Source organism: Lolium rigidum, chromosome 6 (genome assembly GCF_022539505.1).
Source record: "Lolium rigidum isolate FL_2022 chromosome 6, APGP_CSIRO_Lrig_0.1, whole genome shotgun sequence".
NCBI classification, from domain to species: Eukaryota; Viridiplantae; Streptophyta; class Magnoliopsida; order Poales; family Poaceae; genus Lolium; species Lolium rigidum.
The window spans coordinates 236,892,047-236,912,577 of NC_061513.1; the positions used below are offsets into that span (position 1 = coordinate 236,892,047).

At 44.1% G+C, this 20,531-nt stretch overlaps 1 protein-coding gene and 1 long non-coding RNA gene across 2 annotated transcripts; both read right to left on the bottom strand.

Annotated features, from left to right (window-relative positions):
- Positions 1 to 2,611: 2,611 nt before the first annotated feature.
- Positions 2,612 to 3,566, bottom strand: LOC124665835. The gene is made up of 3 exons (XR_006990712.1): positions 3,462 to 3,566; positions 3,187 to 3,362; positions 2,612 to 2,707 (listed from the first exon to the last, which is right to left on the bottom strand). It is a non-coding gene; the product is annotated as an uncharacterized LOC124665835 (long non-coding RNA).
- Positions 3,567 to 6,274: 2,708 nt separating this feature from the next.
- Positions 6,275 to 11,194, bottom strand: LOC124662069. The gene is made up of 4 exons (XM_047199958.1): positions 8,342 to 11,194; positions 7,656 to 7,852; positions 7,437 to 7,554; positions 6,275 to 6,748 (listed from the first exon to the last, which is right to left on the bottom strand). The coding sequence occupies exons 1-4, from the start codon at positions 10,934 to 10,936 to the stop codon at positions 6,689 to 6,691; spliced, it is 2,970 nt and encodes a 989-aa protein (XP_047055914.1). The 5' UTR covers positions 10,937 to 11,194; the 3' UTR covers positions 6,275 to 6,688.
- Positions 11,195 to 20,531: the final 9,337 nt, after the last annotated feature.

Genomic DNA, 20,531 nt, shown 5'->3' on the forward strand with positions numbered 1-20,531 from the left:
GCGCCGTCCTGGGAATCCTACTCCTCCCTCAAGAAGGGCCGCAGCAACACATTGTCCACCCATATGTCCACCAACGTGTCCACGTGCTTGAAGAAGCTGCCCAGGAGCGCCGGATATGATCTCCCACGATCAGTGCAACGGCCTTCTCGGGCTCAATGGCACGACGCTGCCTCCGACTGGGACGACGACGATGATAACCAAAACTCGCCGATCTGTACGATAGGCTCAATCGGCACGGTGGCGCACACGTCCAAGATCTTCTCGGGGTAGAGTTCAATCAGGCAGGCAGGCCAGGCCCACGAATTTGTTTAGGCGAGGCTGGAGGTTGCACATGCTGCTCGCATGTGGGTAGGTTCGTGCCACGAGGCATAGAACTGCTAGGCTAAGTAAGGCCAAGAAATAGCTTCTATAACTATTATAACTATGAAGAAGATTTGGATCCAGATGAGATAGTCAGGTCTTTCTTCTACCCATGATAATTCATTTAGTGCTAACAATGCATACGGAGAGGAAAGCGGAGTAGTCAGGGAGGAAAAATCGAGGACCAAAGCAGCAATGGAACAGAGAGCCACACTGCATGTTATATATGCGATCGATTCCAATCCCTAAAATCTTCGCGCCATTGGTTGTGGTCTGACGTACAACCTAAGGCTACACCATCTTCAAAGATGCGGCAAGATAGGCGAGAGGAACCTAAAAAAATACTACCTGCTGGTTGATTAGGAGATCCCGCGTTGGCGACAGCCATGGCCATGATGCTCCCGATGGGAGATGCAGAGCTCGCTTAGAGGACCGTTCACCAACATGGACTCGGTGGAAGCTCTGCAGCTGGCTAATCGATTCCACCAAACCGATCGATCGTTCTGGCATCGGTGATCGCATTGGTTACATCTTCGAGGGGAGCGGCCCGCCTCAAATATGTACACTTCGTCTGTCCACGCCGGCGTCCGGCGATGGCTACAGGGATGTGGATGGAGTCAGTTTCGTCGGTTGTGCCCCTTCATCCCAATTGATTTTTTCATCCGTCGCCCAACCAAGCTGTACGTGCGGCATTGGCGGTGCTCAACCCGTTGCTGAAAAAGGAGATCTATATTCTATTGTCATGACGCACATCAGGCTTGTGTTCTCTTGCTGGGCATGAGCGGCAGTCCAAACTTGATGAAGTCTCCCGTTTGGATTTGGCCTAATTGAATCTACCATGCTGCTGGTATTACTCATGTCGGCTGAAAAAAAGGTTCATGTCAATGAATGAAAGGATTTGGATGCAGATGACCAAGAAGCAAGCTCTACCAAAGAGATACCAAGCACACACGTAAGCACAATCTATGTGCAGATATGCACTAAGTTTGTAATTGGTGCTTCTCTTCGGTGGCAGTCATAATTGAAGTTGTAGCCACATGCGTTTCTGTAGGGTTAGATAGCATTACATTGCTGCATCTATGTGTGACATAGGATAGCTATCTGATAACCGATTAATCACATAATGTGTGAAAAAGGAAAATCAGCTGATCATTGGCTCCGAGTGCTTGGTCTGATGTTTCTATTGTTCTAGCTCTATCTCTCTCGCACTTAAACAACATGTACTTAAAATCATTGTTCTCTTAGTTAAATTGAATGGTACGAATGGTTAGTGAAATTTGATTGTATCTGTGTTTTTTCCTATTTAGTGAAGTATTAGTGAGGTGTATTGAAATAACAATGGTCAAGTTACAGAAATTACGGATAGGTGACATTTTTGCGTAATTAGTTTAGATGCTGCATTTTGTGTTCTTCTCCCGGTGCAACGCACGGGTATGTTTCCTAGTTACATATAATATAACCAAAATTTTATTGCTCAATTTTTATGGTCAAAGTTCGTCTTGAAATACGCGTGCGCCTTATTCCTTGGGACGGAGGTAGTACTATGCATTATGACTAGTCTAACAACCTCCTTGCGATAATTACCAAATAAAATAATGAAGTAGTCTCAAACGGAGGAGGTATGTTGGCATCCATTTTCCCGTTAGTGCTGATCGGGAAAGCAATACGCAAAACCAGCGTGGATGAAGGTTGGGGTCACGTGGAGACCAACTAGCTAGGGAGTAACTACACCCAAGGGTAGGATGGATGCCACACTTGTCAACCTCACATCTAATACACAAGGACTTGTATAAAACACGAGAACAAAATTATATTATTGCAAATCGACATGCTAATCGAATGCCTACTTCATAGTCTGTGCCTATTTATTATGGTCCGCTTTAGAATCCTTCTGCACAACTCAACTTCATAGACTTTTCTTGGATTTCTTGTGTTTTTCAACTTCACATTCTGGAATCGCTGATCCATTCACCTCTGCTACTGCCCAGATCACGTCAGGTAACAAGACACACATCAGTATTCAGTAATAAACACAATACATACAGATATTATACAACAAAGGTGGAAGCTGTGATATACGTTGGATCTGAAGGATCGTGATTGATGGCTTCACATTTTCTTTTTCTGGCATCATTACTCTGTTTCTTGGTCTCGTCATTTGACATGATATTTTTGGGTTTAATTTCTTGAGAAACATTACCATAAATCTTATTCAACAAAGCCGACATACGCAACTCTTGCATGATTTCACTCCTGCTCGAAAAAAATTCATCTTCACTGCTGTTGCTGCTAGCGGAGTTGTCAGCTGGGTGCTTCTTCTTCTCTGAATGTCGCTGCAGTTCAAATGCTATGGAGAAAAGCATTACAATGTGCTAGAGCTCAATAGATGGAAACTTGAGGAGATGTGTGAATTAGACAGGTGCAGCATCAAACATCATTTTTTAAACACAAAGGCAACCAATGTGAATAAAATAATACAAAAAGACCTAGAAGTACGAAGACTTGCACAATATAAGTTGAAACAGGCATGTTGATAGAACTTTTACAAAAGATACCAAAACTCTACACTGTGACATATGTAGTATAAAGGTGACAATATGTTGTGTGCAAAACAAGTAAAATTTTATGACATGAAAACCATTTGGTCTCATTTTAATTTTTAAGTAGTGAACTACAAATGAAATCTAAGTCCAGAATTCATAATCATCATTGAGTTTGATTAAAAGAGTATCCTTATATCCTTACTTAAAATAATGCTACAAAGGAGTATGCATATGAACAACATATGTCCTAAGTATGTTACTGATTCACACTTCATTCATATACCTTGTTGGCGGTGACCAGGGAAGGAGCAGACATCATGATCATCAGAATCTAAATCATATTTTTTGTCAAATACTTCAAGGTCACCGTCATCAATGAAGTCAGATTCATAACTTTCCTCATCACTCTCGGAAATATACTCGCTATCAGACGCTTCAATATCTTCTTCATAAGATTCTCTTGTTACAAGGTTAAGAATGAACTATATGTGTCTAAAGTGCTACACAAAAGATGAAACAAAGCATAAGGTCAATCAATCAACATTTGAAAAAGGATACGATGATTTTTTGTCTAGTGCAATATTGATATTGCTAGTGCTGCTCTGGAGGTAATATCCAGAGAGATGCACAGAATTTGGACCAAGTACTGAAAACAGAACATCGTCATCCTCGTCAAACTCGACCTCTAGATGGCACATCTCAGCCAACATAGGATTCAAGCTACAAAGTATCAGCGGCATCCTGTTACCAACAGTACATTGAACCAGAGTCCTTGTAGCAGCATCGTAGCTGACCAGTGCAGCCTAAGAATCATCACAGAAAAGTAAAATAAATTTAAAATCTTTGGAGGGCTCAAGTTTGCAAAAATATAATTTAGCTTAATGATTATCATGTCATACTTAAAGATTGTTTCAATAAACTATCTAATAATTAACTTTCGGAAAATAAAGTGATAATATAAAAGGGAAATGAATCACATCCCGACAGCCTAATCCTAGCTTAGTTACGCTCCCCTCATCACGAGCCCATTAGACCTAAATTAAAAAAAAAAAAAACGTTGGCCGGAGAGGTGATGGAAAAATGGTATCACCGGCAAAGACGAAAACTTGCGCGGTGGAGACTTATCCTTCTGTGCGAGGCAGCGACCTTAGTCGGAGCTAAGTTACGGCGTCGCCAGCTCTGCTGCTCCCGGCGAGACATGTGTATTCACTATTCAGGCCGCCCCATGAGCTGCTCCTAGATTCAGACTTTCTTCTTGCAGCCATGGTAACAACATGTTCCTCCATTCGTATTTCTCTACCACAATAGATTTCGATTCTTGGATCTGTTTGGGCGCGGGGATATTTTGTTTGTTGGCGAGCGGCAGATGGATCGATTTTTTTTTTTTGCTTGTGATACTTCAATTGAAACATTAGAGAAACAGACCTATGGATGCATTTTGATGATTTGGTCACATTTTTCTTTCCATTTGTACTGTCTCCAAGTTAAATTTTGGTGTATTCATGTGAAATTATGACGCTAGTTTCACGCTGACAGCGGCCACCTTCGCACTACTAACTTCTATGTTCTTCAATTTGCTCTGCTTTCAAAAGAGAAGAATTTGCTCTGTTTTTGTTGGCTGAGACTTGCACTGAATATAATATAGTTTTTGCTAATTTCTTGTTATGCTTGTGCTGATGCATTCATGTGATTTTGAGCAGCCACATTGAGATAAGCACTAATGGAGGTAGCTACATTTAAGCAGAACCTGAGAGTTATTGATAAAAGGGGTCCTAAACTAGAGGCTTGCTGCTGCTGCAAGCAACTTCAAGGAAGCATGAAGGATAGCTGCATATACGCAAGCACCTAATTCTAAAAAGGAAGAGTTCCATGCTAAATTGGAGAAATCTGGTACTGATCTGGAGATGATAGAGAGATCATAGCAACAATTGACAAGGTACACGGATTTGAAAGGCTTTCTGTGCTCAAAGATAAGTTACAGTGGCTCCGGTTGGACTCCTCCGCTGTTAGAGCAGAAGGGACTGCTGCAACTGAAACATATTACAGTGAAGAAGTGGAGAAATTAAGCAGAAGCTGATAACATCATATAACCTCCAACTGGATGGCGATGAGTATATATTTTAGCTTGTAGTTCCTACAGCTCTCATTAAAAATTAAACATGACAGCTCATATAACATGTGAACTGGATAGTTGACTGGCAGAAAAAGCGACTAAAGTTTTGGTGGATAGAGAGATCCTGATTCTGATGGAATATGCAGCGAAGTGAAGTTTTGCCCTATAGTACCATCCTCCAAAATATGTCTTCCTCATTGTGCCTCTAAGTTATTAGATCTGGGTTGTACTCCAAATAGTAGCGTAAATCAAGTGTATGACATGTTTTTTACTCTGAACCCAGAGTAATTTTCTCCCTCCCTCATTTTTGTGTACATTAAGATTGCTATTCTTCTATTGTTCTGGTTTTGGTTTATTCATGCGATGGGTTGTCACAGAATGTAATCAGAAAGAAAATATCCTTGAATAACGCTTCTTTTACATATGAGAGCATGACTAGGGGTGAGGCAAATTATTGGTAACTCATACGGAAAAATCGTGTACACACTAGTATACATCATGAGTTTAACAGGATGATGAATTTGAATAAGAAATGTTAACCTTGGAAATGCGGAGACGGCCATGGAAGGGCTGGCAGTGGTGGGTGTAGGGCGTCCCTGGCCTCAGCTCCACGCCTATATACATACAGAAATTAGACATAGCAGGTCCTGCATAGTAGGAGAGAGGAGGAAGGGGATGTTTACCCCAGAACACCATTGGAAGAGCTGCAGTGTTCAGGGACGAGGGAGGGGAGGGGATGCTGCTTGCCTTAAAAAGGAGGCTGTGATATTGGTGTTGCCCGGCAAAAGGGATTTCAAATTAATTAACTTGATTTCTTGCCCAGGAAAATTACTTACCTTGGGAATGTTGTCAATCAGTAGTAATCAATCATAAACGCTGAGTGAGAGAATAAGGGAACTAAATCATAGCAAAAGTAAATCATATTCTGAAAATGGTATGCCATCTAATCCACCATCCCCATGGTTCTCTCTATGCCGTTTCAGTGCGCCAGGCAGTATGCTGCTATAAATAGGTTCCGTCAATAATGAACAGCATCGGCACATGTTTCTCTAGTCAGTAGCGTGAACATCACACGTTACTCTGCTCAGTTTAAACAACACTCTAGTAACAATAGTCTGGAGCAAGGAAACAATCTGGAACTCAGCAGACCAACTAAACTTTCGGACAAATGGACTCAGCCCCACAGTGAACCCATTTACATCACACAAAAAAGGAAACCAAGACAGATATAGTCCACCAGTTTCTGACTCAATCAATGTACACTGAACTTGGATCCTTGGATGGATCTTGGCACCAAACTCTCGTTAAGAAAATCACCAAAATCTTCTCAATTTATTCAACACACTAGGAACATGTTCCGTCAGTGTCAACTGGACCAGGGAGAAAAAAAACTTTATTTCCAGAGGATAGTAAATCTATCTACAAACAAAGAAGACGTATTTAAAGATAAAGATAAACTTCAAATACTGACAGAAACTTCTTTGCCTTCAACTTGCAACATCCTGTACAAGGCCCAAACAATTAAGATGATGATTCACAGCCAAAGTCATCGCATAAAAAAAAAAGTGGTTTGCCCTCATAGACAGCAGCATCACGTTTTTAATAATACTATTCAGGAGGCAAAGCACAACATCAGCAGCACTTGCTGTGTCCTACAGCCCAATTTCCTGTTTTAGCTCATCACGGCTAATTCCTGCTCCTGAACTCCAGCTTCCTGCGCGTTTTGCGCTTTCTGCAATATATGAACAAGTTTGAAGGTCAAAGTGCGACTTTATTAATTTGTCTTGAGAACTCAAATAATATATATCTCCAGTATCGCGGTGTGTCTGCAAATGCAATTCATGAGTTTGCGGCTGGACAAAGGCTCGCTCAATGGATTTGACACAATTCAAACGGTCCGGTTCATAGCATTGTTTGGTATAGTAAGCTCAAATTAGCATTGCACAAGACCAGAAAGAGTACACTGCTTCTAGCGCTAACATAGAGACGAAGTCTACTTACAATGACTATCTAGGAATAAAGAATAGAAATATCTCACTTGCCATTATATATAGATGATAATACCAATAGCTAGATACCCTCATAGTTCTCACAGATAGAGTTCCTTGTTTGACAGCCTCTTCATGGCCATAAGATATTTATGGAGAACAAGTACATGATTTTCAAATAAATTACATATACATTGCCACAGATATTGAAAAATCAGTATAACAGGCCTTGGTGTATTTCAGGGATTTTATTGAGGTGTTGTTTGGGCGTGAAGAGCAAGGTGGAGCATCCACTGATAGTATGGATGCAGAAAAGTTCGGAGAAGCTCATGAGCATTTTTCCGGTCTTAATTAGCATCTCACATGGAGCCATGAAATTTTAAAATGCAAGCTCACAACAATTCACTAAACCACATGTGTCCAGAATACTACCTGCATCAGGGGCAGCTTAAAGCAGACGTACTTCCAATAATCAACTAACTTGTGGTCTTTAGGCGCCACCTCTATTGCTCTACCAGCACAAAATATTGCGTAAGCATCAGCTGCATACCTACAGTAAGTATAATTTATTGTTACTAATCAGGCGGAATAAGAAGCACCATTATACAAATACTTCATATCCAACAGAAGAATTAAAGGGGCAGTACTCACTTGCCGACACCACAAAGCTCAGTAATATAGGTCCATTCTTTTTCAACATACTCCTTGGAGAATTTCTGGATTCTAGTTGTTTTTACATGCTGCAACCCTAGACATTCAAGATACCCCGCCATCTTCTCAGGGTCAGCGTTAATTGCAGAGTGAGCATCAGGATAGCATTCGAAGAACCCCTCAATAATATTTTTGACCTACATTAGTTAATAGAGAAGACTGAATTCTTGAACTTAAACTGGAAAATGGTATTGATGCATTATCTCCTAAAACAAATGGAACACAAGTCTAAATACAGTGCTACACTCAAATAACACAATACACACACACAATAAAAAAATGAGACCATGTTACATGCAACTGCTAAGCTTGCCTGTGCAGCAAAATTGTTCTTCAAAGGACCATCAAAATGAAACAGCGGCTCCCACTTCTACATATAAACTACAAAATATTTTTGACAATTCAAGTTCAGTTATCTTCTTGACTTATTAATCGAGAAAAAAGTTATTGGTTAGCCATCTTTTTACATATGAAATAAGTGTGGAAACACTGATCGATCATTCATTATCATTAGCTTACAGGAACACAAGCAAGTTTTTTTTTTAACTTTCGAGACTATCAGAACTTTCATTAATCATATTAGTTTGCACAGAAATTAAGTTCAAGCGAATAATCTTGGAGCTTACCTGTTTACCCTGTGTTAAGTTGAGCAGCATGCAGATGACAATAACCTTCCATGGATCAGAAGCATACTTCTCCTGCAAAAGATTATGCGGAGAGCGTGGCGGTGGTACCAGCTGATCCAGGGGAACGCGCCTGTATATGTCTGAGCACATCTCAGCAGGGGTAAGTAACGGTGGTGGTTGCCTTCGCTTTGTGGTCCCCATTTTCTTAGGGTTTTCCTTTACTTGTGGATGTAGTTTCTCCTGTGAGCCTGGACCTGAATCTTTCTTCTTTGACTTGCAAACTACAGAATTGTTAGTCTTGGAAGCCTTGGAGGTTTCATTCGCCCGAGGTAGCAGCCTTGCTAGATGATCAGGGGTTCTAGGAAGTGGGGGTTTGTGATCTCCACGGACAGGGTTATAGCGGAACTGGTCAAAAAATGCACGGTAAGGCAATGATTCATCAGGGTTCTGCTCCGTGCAATTGGAAACAAAATCACTGAACGGCACAAAGCCTTCGGGCAGCGCCGGCTGCCTCTTGCTTGCCTCCTTGATAAGCTTACGATTGCTGAGGACACGGACGCAGGGCATTTTTCCATTGCTTTTCTTAATACTACTACCCTTTCGGGCATCAGCTTCTCCCTCTTGTTCCGGTGGAGCTTTGCCCCCTTGTGATTGGGCTGAGTGAGTCTGGCCAGGGTGAAGTGACAATGGTGACTTGCCAGATGGCTCCTGCTGCTTCCTCTGCTTCTGTTTCTTGGTCACCTTCACTTTCTGCTCCCAAATGGTGGTTTCAGATGCAGCTGATGCAGAAATAGATGACAGTGTGTGCTTCATGTGATTGGACTCCTTTTTCTCCTTTACCGCCATGGTGTCGTCCCTCTGCTCCTCCAAGGTAGTATTTTGGGCAAGACACACTGCTGCCACCCTCTGCTCCTTACAAATCTTCCTCTTGCTCATCACCGCCGCCGCCTTTTCCAGCATTGGGGCCCTGGGAGCTGTGTATTGAGCTGGGTCTTCAAAGAATGTGGCAGCGGGTAGAGGCTTTGAGGCATGGGAAACCTTTGTTCCTTCTGACTGAGTCAACCCGGGGTGAAGTTGCAATGGCGAATAGGTAGATGGCCCCTCCTCCTTCCTCCGCTTCGGTTTCTTGGTCACCTTTGCCTCCTGCTGCAAGATTGGGGCTTCGGCAGCGGCGGCATCAGTGAGTGAAGGAGATGACTTGCGCCCCTTGTGTTTCTTCTTCTTCATCATCGTCGCCGCCAGCACGGGCTCCTCCAAGGTAGTGTTTTCAGAAAGAGGCAGTGCCGCCACCTTCTGGTCCTTACAAATCTTACTCTCACTCATCACTGCCACGGCCGCCTCCTCCAACATTGGGGTTCTGGAAGCTGGGGGTTGAGTTGGAGCTTCAAGGAATGTGGCAGCGGATAGAGGCTTGGAGGCACGGGGGGCTTTTGTTCCTTGTGATTGAGCCTGCGTGGGATCAAGTGGCAATCGTTTCTTGGTCACCTTTGCCTCCTGCTGCAAGATTGGGGCTTCGGCAAAAGTGGAAACAGTGAGTGAAGGAGATGACTTGCGCTCCTTGTGTTTCTTCTTCTTCATCATCGTCATCGCCAGCACGGGCTCCTCCAATGTAGTGTTTTGGGAAAGAGGCAGTGCCACCACCTTCTGCTCCTTACAAATCTTCCTCTCACTCATCACCGCCACAGCCGCCTCCTCCAACATTGGGGTTCTGGAAGCTAGGGGTTGAGTTGGAGCTTCAAGGAATGTGGCAGCGGATAGAGGCTTGGAGGCACGGGGGGCCTTTGTTCCTTGTGATTGAGCCTGCGTGGGATCAAGTGGCAATCGTTTCTTGGTCACCTTGGCCTCCTGCTGCAAGATTGGGGCTTCGACAATGGCAGCAGCGGTCAGTGAAGGCGATGACTTGCGCTCCCTGCGCTTGCGCTTCTTCTTCTTCGTCGTCACCGCCAGCACGAGCTCCTCCGTCTGCTCCTGGTTTTGAGCAAAAGGCAGTACCGCCACCCTCTTCTCATCACGCATTTTCCACTTCCTCATTGCAGCCTCGGTCGTCGCCTCTTCCAGGATCTGGGCTCCGAGAGCTGGGGATTGAGCTGGGTCTTGAAGCAATTGGGCGGTGGATGGCCCCTCTTCATTATTCCGCTTCTGTTTGGTGTTCACCTCCGGCCCCTGCTGCAAAATTGATTCTTTGGCAGCGGCAGCAGCGGACAGTGAAGGAGATGACCTGGGCTCCCTATGCTTCTTCTTCTTCTTCATCGTCGTTGTTGCTGCCAGCATGGGCTCCTCCCCATGTTTGTCCCCCTCCGCTGCCGCCTTCTGATCATTACGCACCTTCCTCTTCCTCTTCCTCACAGGCACAGCCACCGCCTCCTCCAGGATTGGGGTTCCGGGAGCGGGGGATTGGGTATGGGTTTGGAGGAATGTGGCAGCCGGCAGGGGAGATTGCGACGGAGCCATCCCGAACCCCGCACCATCCGGCTTTGGCTTCTTCTTCATCCTCTTCTGCCGCGTCGCCTCACACTGGGACTCTCCCATGGCTGCCGCCGCCATCACTGACGCCGCAACTGGCGGTCCTGAATTGGGCGTATCTCCTCGCTCCATGTCCCCCGCTGTCGGGGAGGCCACGCGTCGGGGACGAGAAGTGAGGTAGCTTGGGACGGCGCGACGGCGACGGCCGCGTCGGCGATGTCACATACCGATGCCGCTGGGGCTAGGGCTAGGGTTTCGGTCGGCCGACTGGGTCCCTCCTCTCCTTGCCTCACAGGAGCTGGAGCTGGCTTCGCCGGGGAGGTAGGAGACCCGCCGCCGGTTTCGGGGGATGCGGTAGCCGCCGGCCGGGACGGGGAATGCGGTGGTCGGGCTTCTTTTCCGTGAGGAGTTGGAGTCAGAACCGGCTGTTGGGATCAGGTTACTGAGGAATTGCTACTCCAAGCGTTTCCTATTCTTCAGTTCCCTCATCTATTTTATTTTATTTTATTTTATTTTATTTTACTAGCAAAAATATGGGCCGTCTAGACGTCGGTCGCCCGATCGGTGGGTAGAAAATCGGTCGTACCGACCGGTTAGCTATAGTATGGAACGAGGAGAAAGGTCGTCCAGCGACCTCGCGATGGCCTCGCGGATCGCCGCAGCCTCCTCGTCGGCGAGCTGGGACCTAGTTGCCCTTCGTCGTCTTTCTCTTGCGGTCGCACGATGGAGACAACAAGGGTCCCCCCTCGCGGATGACGAGGGCGCCGCTGCCTCCTCTGGTCGGTGGTGGCGGCGTCGGCTCCTTCTTGAAGCTCCTCGGCGTCGTAGGTGGAGGACCCGACCTGCAGGAACGGGATGCCGACCTCGGCGCGACACGGAAGGCGCCGCCGCCGCCGGCGGCATCCCCAATACGGGGTAGTTGCCGTCCTCGATGTGCGCGAGCACGTTGATGAGGACATCACTATGATAGATACAACCAATACTCCTGCAACCACATCTCAGGTACCTTCGTTACTAGGAATCATTTCTAATATATATGAGAATATGATGCTACCTAAATCAAATGTATCTATATTATTTAGGAATGGATCTAGCATGGACGTCAAGCATTGGATTAGGAACGTGCATGGAGATGGCGACGGACTCGCAAGGATTCAGGATGGCGTTGCAAGCGAGGATTTCAGAACATTGAAGCCACCATAGTGAACAATGATGATTGGGTGAATTATACAAGTTACTCCATCATAAAATTCGTCCAACGAGTTATTTATGGTGCTGCGTCACTGATACGTCTCAAACATATCTATAATTTCTTATGTTCCATGCTAGTTTTATGACAATACTCACATGTTTTATATACACTTTATATCATTTATACGCATTTTCCGGCACTAACCTATTAACAAGATGCCGAAGAGCCAGTTCCTGTTTTGTGCTGTTTTTGGTTTCAGAAATTCTACACAGGAAATATTCTCGGAATTGGACGAAACAAACGCCCAGGGTCTTATTTTTCCACGAAGCTTCCAGAAGACCGAAGAGGATACGAAGTGGGGCCACGAGGCGCCCTAACCATAGGGCGGCGCGGCCAGCATGGGGCCAGCGCCGGCCTATGGTGTGGGGCCCCCGTGCCTCCTCCGACTATTGTGCTATCATGTTAGATCTTGTGAGCTGCCTATCATGATCAAGATCGTCTATTTGTAATGCTACATGTTGTGTTTGTTGGGATCCGATGAATATGGAATACTATGTCAAGTTGATTATTGATCTATCATATATGTGTTGTTTATGATCTTGCATGCTCTCCGTTGCTAGTAGAGGCTCTGGCCAAGTTGATACTTGTGACTCCAAGATGGAGTATTTATGCTCGATAGTGGGTTCATGCTCCATTGAATCTGGGACAGTGACAGAAAGTTCTAAGGTTGTGGATGTGTTGTTGCCACTAGGGATAAAGCATCAATGCTTTGTCTAAGGATATTTGTGTTGATTACATTACGCACCATACTTAATGCAATTGTCTGTTGTTTGCAACTTAATACTGGAAGGGGTGCGGATGCTAACCCGAAGGTGGACTTTTTAGGCATAGATGCATGCTGGATAGCGGTCTATGTAATTTGTCGTAATCCCCTAAGTAAATCTCATATTAGTCATCATGATATGTATGTGCATTATTATGCCCTCTCTATTTGTCAATTGCCCAACTGTAATTTGTTCACCCAACATGCTATTTCTTATTGGAGAGACACCACTAGTGAACTGTGGACTCCGGTCCATTCTTTTACATCTGAATACAATCTACTGCAATCATTGTTCTCTACTGTTCATTGCAAACAAACATCATTTTCCACACCATACGTTTAATCCTTTGTTTACAGCAAACCGGTGAGATTGACAACCTCACTGTTAAGTTGGGGCAAAGTATTTTGATTGTGTTGTGCAGGTTCCACGTTGGCGCCGGAATCCCTGGTGTTGCGCCGCACTACACTCCGTCACCAACAACCTTCACGTGGCCTTTGACTCCTACTGGTTTGATAACCTTGGTTTCTTATCGAGGAAACTTGCTGCTGTACGCATCACACCTTCCACTTGGGGTTCCCAACGAACGTGTGCTTCACGCGTCATCAAGCTAAATTTCTGGCGCCGTTGCCGGGGAGATCAAGACACGCTGCAAGGGGAGTCTCTCACATCCAATCTCTTTACTTTATTATTGTCTTGCTTTATTTTATTTTATTTTCTGCTTTGTTTGCTTTCTCTATATCAAAAGCACAAAAAATTAGTTACTTGCATTTACTCTACTTTACTTAATTTAGTTTACTTATTTACTACTGCTAAAATGGGTACTCCTGAGAACACTAAGTTGTGTGACTTCACTAGCACAACTAATAATGATTTCCTATGCACACCTATTGCTCCACCTGCTGCTACAGCAGAATTTTATGAAATTAAATCTGCTTTACTAAATCTTGTTATGAGAGAGCAATTTTCTCGGTGTTAGTTCCGATGATGCTTGCTGCCCATCTTAATAATTTTGTTGAACTTTGTGAAATGCAAAAGTATAAGGATGTAGATGGTGACATTATAAAACTGAAATTGTTTCCTTTCTCCTTAAGAGGAAGAGCTAAAGATTGGTTGCTATCTTTGCCTAAAAATAGTATTGATTCATGGACTAAATGTAAGGATGCTTTCATTGGTAGATATTATCCTCCCGCTAAAATTATATCTTTGAGAAGTAGCATAATGAATTTTAAGCAATTGGATAATGAGCATGTTCCCCAAGCATGGGAAAGAATGAAATCTTTGGTCAAGAATTGCCCTACCCATGGACTGGCTACTTGGATGATCATCCAAACCTTTTATGCAGGATTGAATTTCTCTTCGCGGAACCTATTGGATTCAGCTGTTGGAGGTACTTTTATGTCCATCACTTTAGGCGCCGCAACAAAGCTTCTTGATGATATGATGATCAACTACTATGAATGGCACACTGAAAGGACTCCACAAGGTAAGAAGGTAAATTCTGTTGAAGAAACCTCCCCCTTGAGTGATAAGATTGATGCTATTATGTCTATGCTTGTTAATGGTAGATCTAATGTTGATCCTAATAATGTTCCTTTAGCTTAATTGGTTTCTCAAGAAGAGCATGTTGATGTGAACTTCATTAAAAAAAAAATTTCAACAACAATGCTTATAGGAATAATTCTGGTAACAACTATAGGCCATATCCTTCTAATAATAGTAACGATTATGGTAATTCTTATGGCAATTCTTACAACAATAATAGGAGTGTACCCTCTGGTCTTGAAGCCATGCTTCTTTAGCTGATTGTTCTTAACGCGCGCGCCATTGCCGGCCGCAGGGGTTTCAGTTTCTGCCTCCGGATCGAAGGTGACGCAGACCTGATACTGCGCCAGCCGCTCCTTGGACGGAGGGATGATCTCGCCATATTCGTCGATGCTTTCCTCGTCCGAGGAGTACTTGATGCCGCACACGAAGGGAGCAGCATCCGAGCCGAGCTCGTGCCTGGTGTCGCAGTCGATGCAGTTGTACGACGTCAGGTCTAACGACTCAGAATCATCGGATTCAACAAACATCATAGATGTGGTCCGCCGCAATGATGATGCTGATGGTGACGACGGAGCCGACACGATCGATATTGCTGATGCAGTGGTTGACGAAGTAGCAGCCGATAGTTTGGCTGCGGTTGGTGATGAAACAGAGGATGTAGCAGTCAATGAAGACGCGGCCGCTACGGGGCCCGAAGTGATCGGGTCAGGAAGTTGTAGAACTCCACCGTCGCTGATGCTGAGGTGGACGCTCCCGAACGCCATGTCCATCCCACCACGTAGGCCCGAAAAGGCCGAACGTGACACGAAGGCGTGGGGTTGAACTCGAAGGACCCGAAGCAGATCAGATCTTCTAAGATCGGCGATGACAGAGCCAACGATGACGATGTCAGCGATGATGCAGCCGGCGCGATCGAAACAGCCGATGTTGTGTTATAAACGAGCAGGGTTCCCACAGACGGCGCCAATTGACGAGGGGGATCTGCTTGGAAGGGTTAGCACTAGACATCAGATACCAAACGAGCAAGAGGTGAGATTTGCCTAGGTTCGGGGCCCTGGATGAGGTAAAACCCTTACTCATGCTTGTCTGATCTTGATAATCGATGAAAAAAGTTAAAATGGGGCAGCCAATAGACTGCGTGGTGGTGATCTCACCTATCGGCAAGGTTTCTAGGGTTTGGTGTATGCGGAATCGTGTAGATTGTGAAGGTAGGGATCCGACAAGCCCTCCCCTGGCCCTTATATAGCTGGCCAGGTCCCGAGAGTCCTGCACGGATTTGACTAGGTTACAATGAGATCTAATATATTTTTCCCTTAAGCGACATCTACTTGCCTTGTCCGTCAAGAATCCGCCTCCTTCCACATTTCCATTGCTGCAACCGACGTATTGGTCCATCACGGACTGCAGTGATCTGCTTGGAAGGGTAATGCCCACATCTGCTCTGTAGATCTTTTACTTGCCGATGATTCAACTAAAAAAACATTACGAAGATTTAATAATGTTATGGTTGAATTACATATGACACATGTGCCTATGGACATGGGTAGTAGTACCTCTAGTCCTATAATTCTTGGGAGACTCTTTTTGAGAACTACAGGGGCTATTATTCATAAGAGGGGAATGTTAAATTCCAATTCCCACATAAGAATTGTATGGAGCACTTTCCTAGGAAGGAGATAACACCAAGATTCAAGCTACCACATGATTTCCATACAACAAAAACCAAGTAAGTAAGACTAGCTATATGGCTATAAAGAAAACGCTTTACGGAAGGCAACCCGAGATGTTTTTATTTTTATTTTATCTCTAAATGCTTTATGTAGCATGATAGTTTATTTTTAGTTTACTCTCTGGTTTCTAAAATAAATTACCAATTTTTACTCATTTGGATGATGAAAGTTGTGAAACAAATATGGAGTTGTTGATTCATGCGCTGCACTTTATAGTGCATGATTTTTATGATTTTTTGGTAACTCATAAAATATTTATAAATTAAAATTATCTGCAACTTTTCATCCTATATATGCACAATTTTTTCTAAAATTCCTGACATGTCGAAGTGGTCGAAAAAATACAGTTTTTCTTGAGCTAAAATTTTGGATAGATTTCGCCTCTTAATGTTGGAACCATTCTTTTAAGTATCAAAATGATTTGTTCTTGAAACTTTTAATATACTAGAATTAGTAGGAAATTATGTTCTCTCTAGTTTATGAAGAAATAATTTTATCAATGAAAAGATAGCAACAAGCATATTATTCTTGTAACACTAATGTCACCCCATAGAAAAGTGGGAAGAAAATTTGTGTTGAAGTTTTTTCACGGGGAATATAGGAACACCACACCAAGATCAATATAATAATGTAGGCTTGGAGATGCCCAAGGCATCCCACCGGACACATATTAAAACTTTCGGTTTGCATACTTCTGAACTTTGTTTTTTCAGCAACATAGAATTCTCGCTAAAACTTGGAGCGTCCTTTATTTGTTTTGTGACTAGTTTTGTTTTGAATCAAATAAGACCAACATTGAATACTTTTCATGCTTATGAAAGACATACTGAAATAAACTCTCTATCCATAAATTCCTCAATGAAAACAAGTTGTATATTATTAAAAGATGAAGAGGGATGCTAATTAAAGCTGAAATTTATATTGTGCATGGTACTACTAGTTTCAAATGCTTTATTGAATGATGATTTGCTATGGGCCTTATTTGGTTCTACTTATTACTAGTATACATATATTTTTACATTAATTATCATTGTTTGATGATGAATGAATAGCACTATGGATACTATTGCATGCTTCTAGATCTCTTGCTAGCCAAAAAATTGAATTCCCACACAGGCATAGACTTGTTTCCAATTCAACTCAAGCCCAAATGTCTATCATATCTACCTACATGAAACTTGTTATTCCAAGTATAATATGTGTATTATGCCTCCAATCATTTGAGAATATTCATTTTGGTGTAATTCAAAACTCATAGGAAAGTAAGGCATGGGAGGAAAACACCACTATGTATGTTATGGGTTTGACCAATTATGTGTAATGAGCTAGACTGGACCATGCTGAAATGGGAAATACCTTTTACCATTGCACTTACCCTTGAGTTCATCATCATGACCCTAGTAACCGGTGGCCATCTCGGATGAAATAAACGGGATTATCAAATAAAGACTAGAGTATGCATATATGTTAAAAAAGTGCATTGGGGAACTAACCAAAGCCATGCCTAATCATGATCACCACGAGCATCCTCAATAGGAAGAGAGAAAGTAAAAAAAAAAGTGGAAAAATAAAGACAGAAAAAGATTGAGCAAAAAATTTGAGAGAGAGATTCTAGAGAGGATGCTCACAAGACTATTGTCCATGTTGTCTCGTTATGGATGGCCTACATATAAGTCGAGATTCTAAGTCTCTTTTGGTTCTTTGTACAGGCAACATGGAGGTACCCCTTTGTGTTATTCTTGGTTAAAACAATATGTGAAAGGTCTGTGGTAATCTAAAGTTGAGTAATACGACGTGTGGTTATGTAAGTGCTGGAGCGTGAGGCATACTTACTTATATGAGGTCAAACACATGAATCATGGGAATCTCTATAACTAAGAGATGCATGAAACTCCATCCTTATGAGTATTGTTGACATGAATTTCATATCTCAAAATATTGTTTTATGCTCTCTTTACCTTTTTATTTTGTTGGAGGATTATCCCATATATTCCCTATTTACTTTCTTATGTTCAAGAGTCAAGAGAGTCAAGAGAATCAAGAGAGAGGACAATGCATCTTCCAAAAAATCTCTATAGAATTATCCAAGCATGCTTTATGATTCATAATACTTATCATTCATTTGCTTACAATGCTATTTACTACTATGCATGCTTTGTAAAATGTAAGTTTATAGTTCATATCGCTTATAATTATTCTATATTGACTGAACCTTGTAAGACTTTGCATGATCACATAGAAGTAATATAATAAACTCCAAAGTTCATGTTAGTTTTATCACCTTTATACTCGAGGACGAGCATAGGTTAAGCTTGGGGATGTTGATGCATGTAAAATGCATACATAAACTTTGTACTTTATTTACTCATATTCCCACACAATTGTAAAATATATGATGCTATTTTCATGTTTATATTGATTTATGGGGATTTACCAATGATCCCCTTTATTTGGGTTATAACTCTGCAAAACTGGAAAACCCTGTTTGTGTATTTTTCACTTTCAGAGACCTATACGGAGTCAAATTGAGCTAGGATTTTGGGGACGTTATTTTTCATTGTTGGGGGGACGTCAGCCTCCCTGATTAAAGAAGATCCCGCCGTCATCTATGATTAAAGTAACTTTGTAAAGTAGTTTGTCTAGTCAAAGATGCCATTAGGGTTTCTTGCCCTGTAAGCCACCCTTTCCCCTATATAAGGAGAGGGGGCACTACCCTTTGCGGGACGATGAACCTTGTATCCAAAAACCTGTATCTTGTTGAGATCAATGAAGAGAAAGATCTAGAGCAGAGTTCTTCCTTGTGTGTTTCTTCTTGTATCGTTGCCTTTGGCTGAGTTCTTGAGGAAAGCATCCGGAAGTTCATCCCATCTGATCACAAACCCTCCCCCGAATCCTCTAGCGTCCATTCGGCCCCAACTTAAGCCATCCCATGGCATATGCTCGTTCACCACGACGACAGTTGGCGCCTACCGTGGGGCATGAAGTGGCGCTTGCTAGAGTTCATATTCGGGCGGGCCTCCTCGACGTCGCCGGCCAGCGTACGGTGTCCGCGCTGGTGCAGCGCATCTACTCCATGGACTTCATCAACGACAACGCGGGCTGCTTCGCCAACGGCGGCATCTTCCCCAAGAACGGCCGCATCATCGAGTTCGGCAGCCACCGCGTCTACTTCGGCACCGTCCCTGTGCACCAGCGCCTCTCGCCGGTGCTGGTGGCGCCGGATCCACCAAGGTGGCTACATGCTGGCCGCGCCGCTGGCAGCGTGGAGGTGATGATGGCTGGCGTGGTCGGTGCTGGCAAGGAAGCTGTGGAAGAAGGTGCTGGGCGTGCGGCATCAACCCGTGCGGCCAAGCCACCGCTGGAGCGCGACGCAGGCGCTGCGGGAGCATCGTCCGCGCTACCGGAGACACCGCTTCAGGCGGCGATGAGGGTCCTCGCCACGCCCATCGCGCAGAACATCGACCCGGCAGCGGCGCAGGCGGAGCTGGAGGTGCAGCGCCAGAAGCTGCTCGAGAACGGCAAGGACGTCGTCAGGGCGCAGCGCGAGCTGAACCTAACCATACGTGAGTATAACGCTGCCCATGGCTTTGCTTCAGTTAGCGCTCATGCTGCTAGGATACCGGAAAACCGGCTTAAGGCTCGCAATCTAGATCAGGATTTGCGTAAGGAGATTCTTACCGAAAAGAGTACCTCTGCATCTGTGAGCATCGTAGAGAAACCTAAGTACAGTAGCCCGGATAAAACAATAAAAGCTTCTAAGGCTGCGGTAGAGCTGTGTGAATCGCTTTCCGGTGACGCTCTGGCAAAACAACAAGAGCGCGTCCGGGAGCTGCTTGAAACCATCGAGCAGCAAAACGCTGAGCAGCTTTCTAAGCTGAACAAGGCTGTGGCTTCGAAATCCGCGCGTTCAACAAAGAATGCCGGTAGCAAGTCCCATGTGCAGGCCTCGTCCCCCCATCCGGACAGAAGAAGAGAAAAAGAGATGAATGCGCAGCAGATGACTGTGTATGATCTGGTCCTTGCCGGAAAACAACAAGCCGGGCAACACGATGCCGGTAGAAAAAGCCAAGGGGCAGACCGAGGCTACGCCAAAGGAGGCTATGCCGGAAACAATCATGCCGATAAACATGAGACCGGGCAAAATTATCGAGCTGCAAGGGCGGCGTATGAGGAGGAGGAAATGCTTCCCCCGAGGTACCGGCAGGCAAGGGCCGCGGTACCGGAATGTTATGATGAGGCTGATTCAACAAGACCCACAGCACACCGGAACCCATTGGGAGATCGACTGGGAGAAAGATACCTGCCAGAACGGGATGCGAGGCACCGTCTGGATAGGGTATATTTGTCAGAAATGATCGAGGCAAAGGGTCCTCCGGGCCTGATACGTCCAATTTGCATCACTATTTTATATCATAATTTGCTGTTATTCATTGATA

Bases quoted from the DNA above. Each gene is read 5' to 3' on its own strand.
- LOC124662069 (XM_047199958.1), bottom strand. From the start codon at position 10,936: ATGGAGCGAGGAGATACGCCCAATTCAGGACCGCCAGTTGCGGCGTCA. The intron at 7,853-8,341 runs GTAAGCTCCAAG...TAACTAATGTAG, and splicing joins ACTTAACACAGGGTAAACAG to GTCAAAAATATTATTGAGGG. The intron at 7,555-7,655 runs GTGAGTACTGCC...TACTTACTGTAG, and splicing joins GAGCTTTGTGGTGTCGGCAA to GTATGCAGCTGATGCTTACG.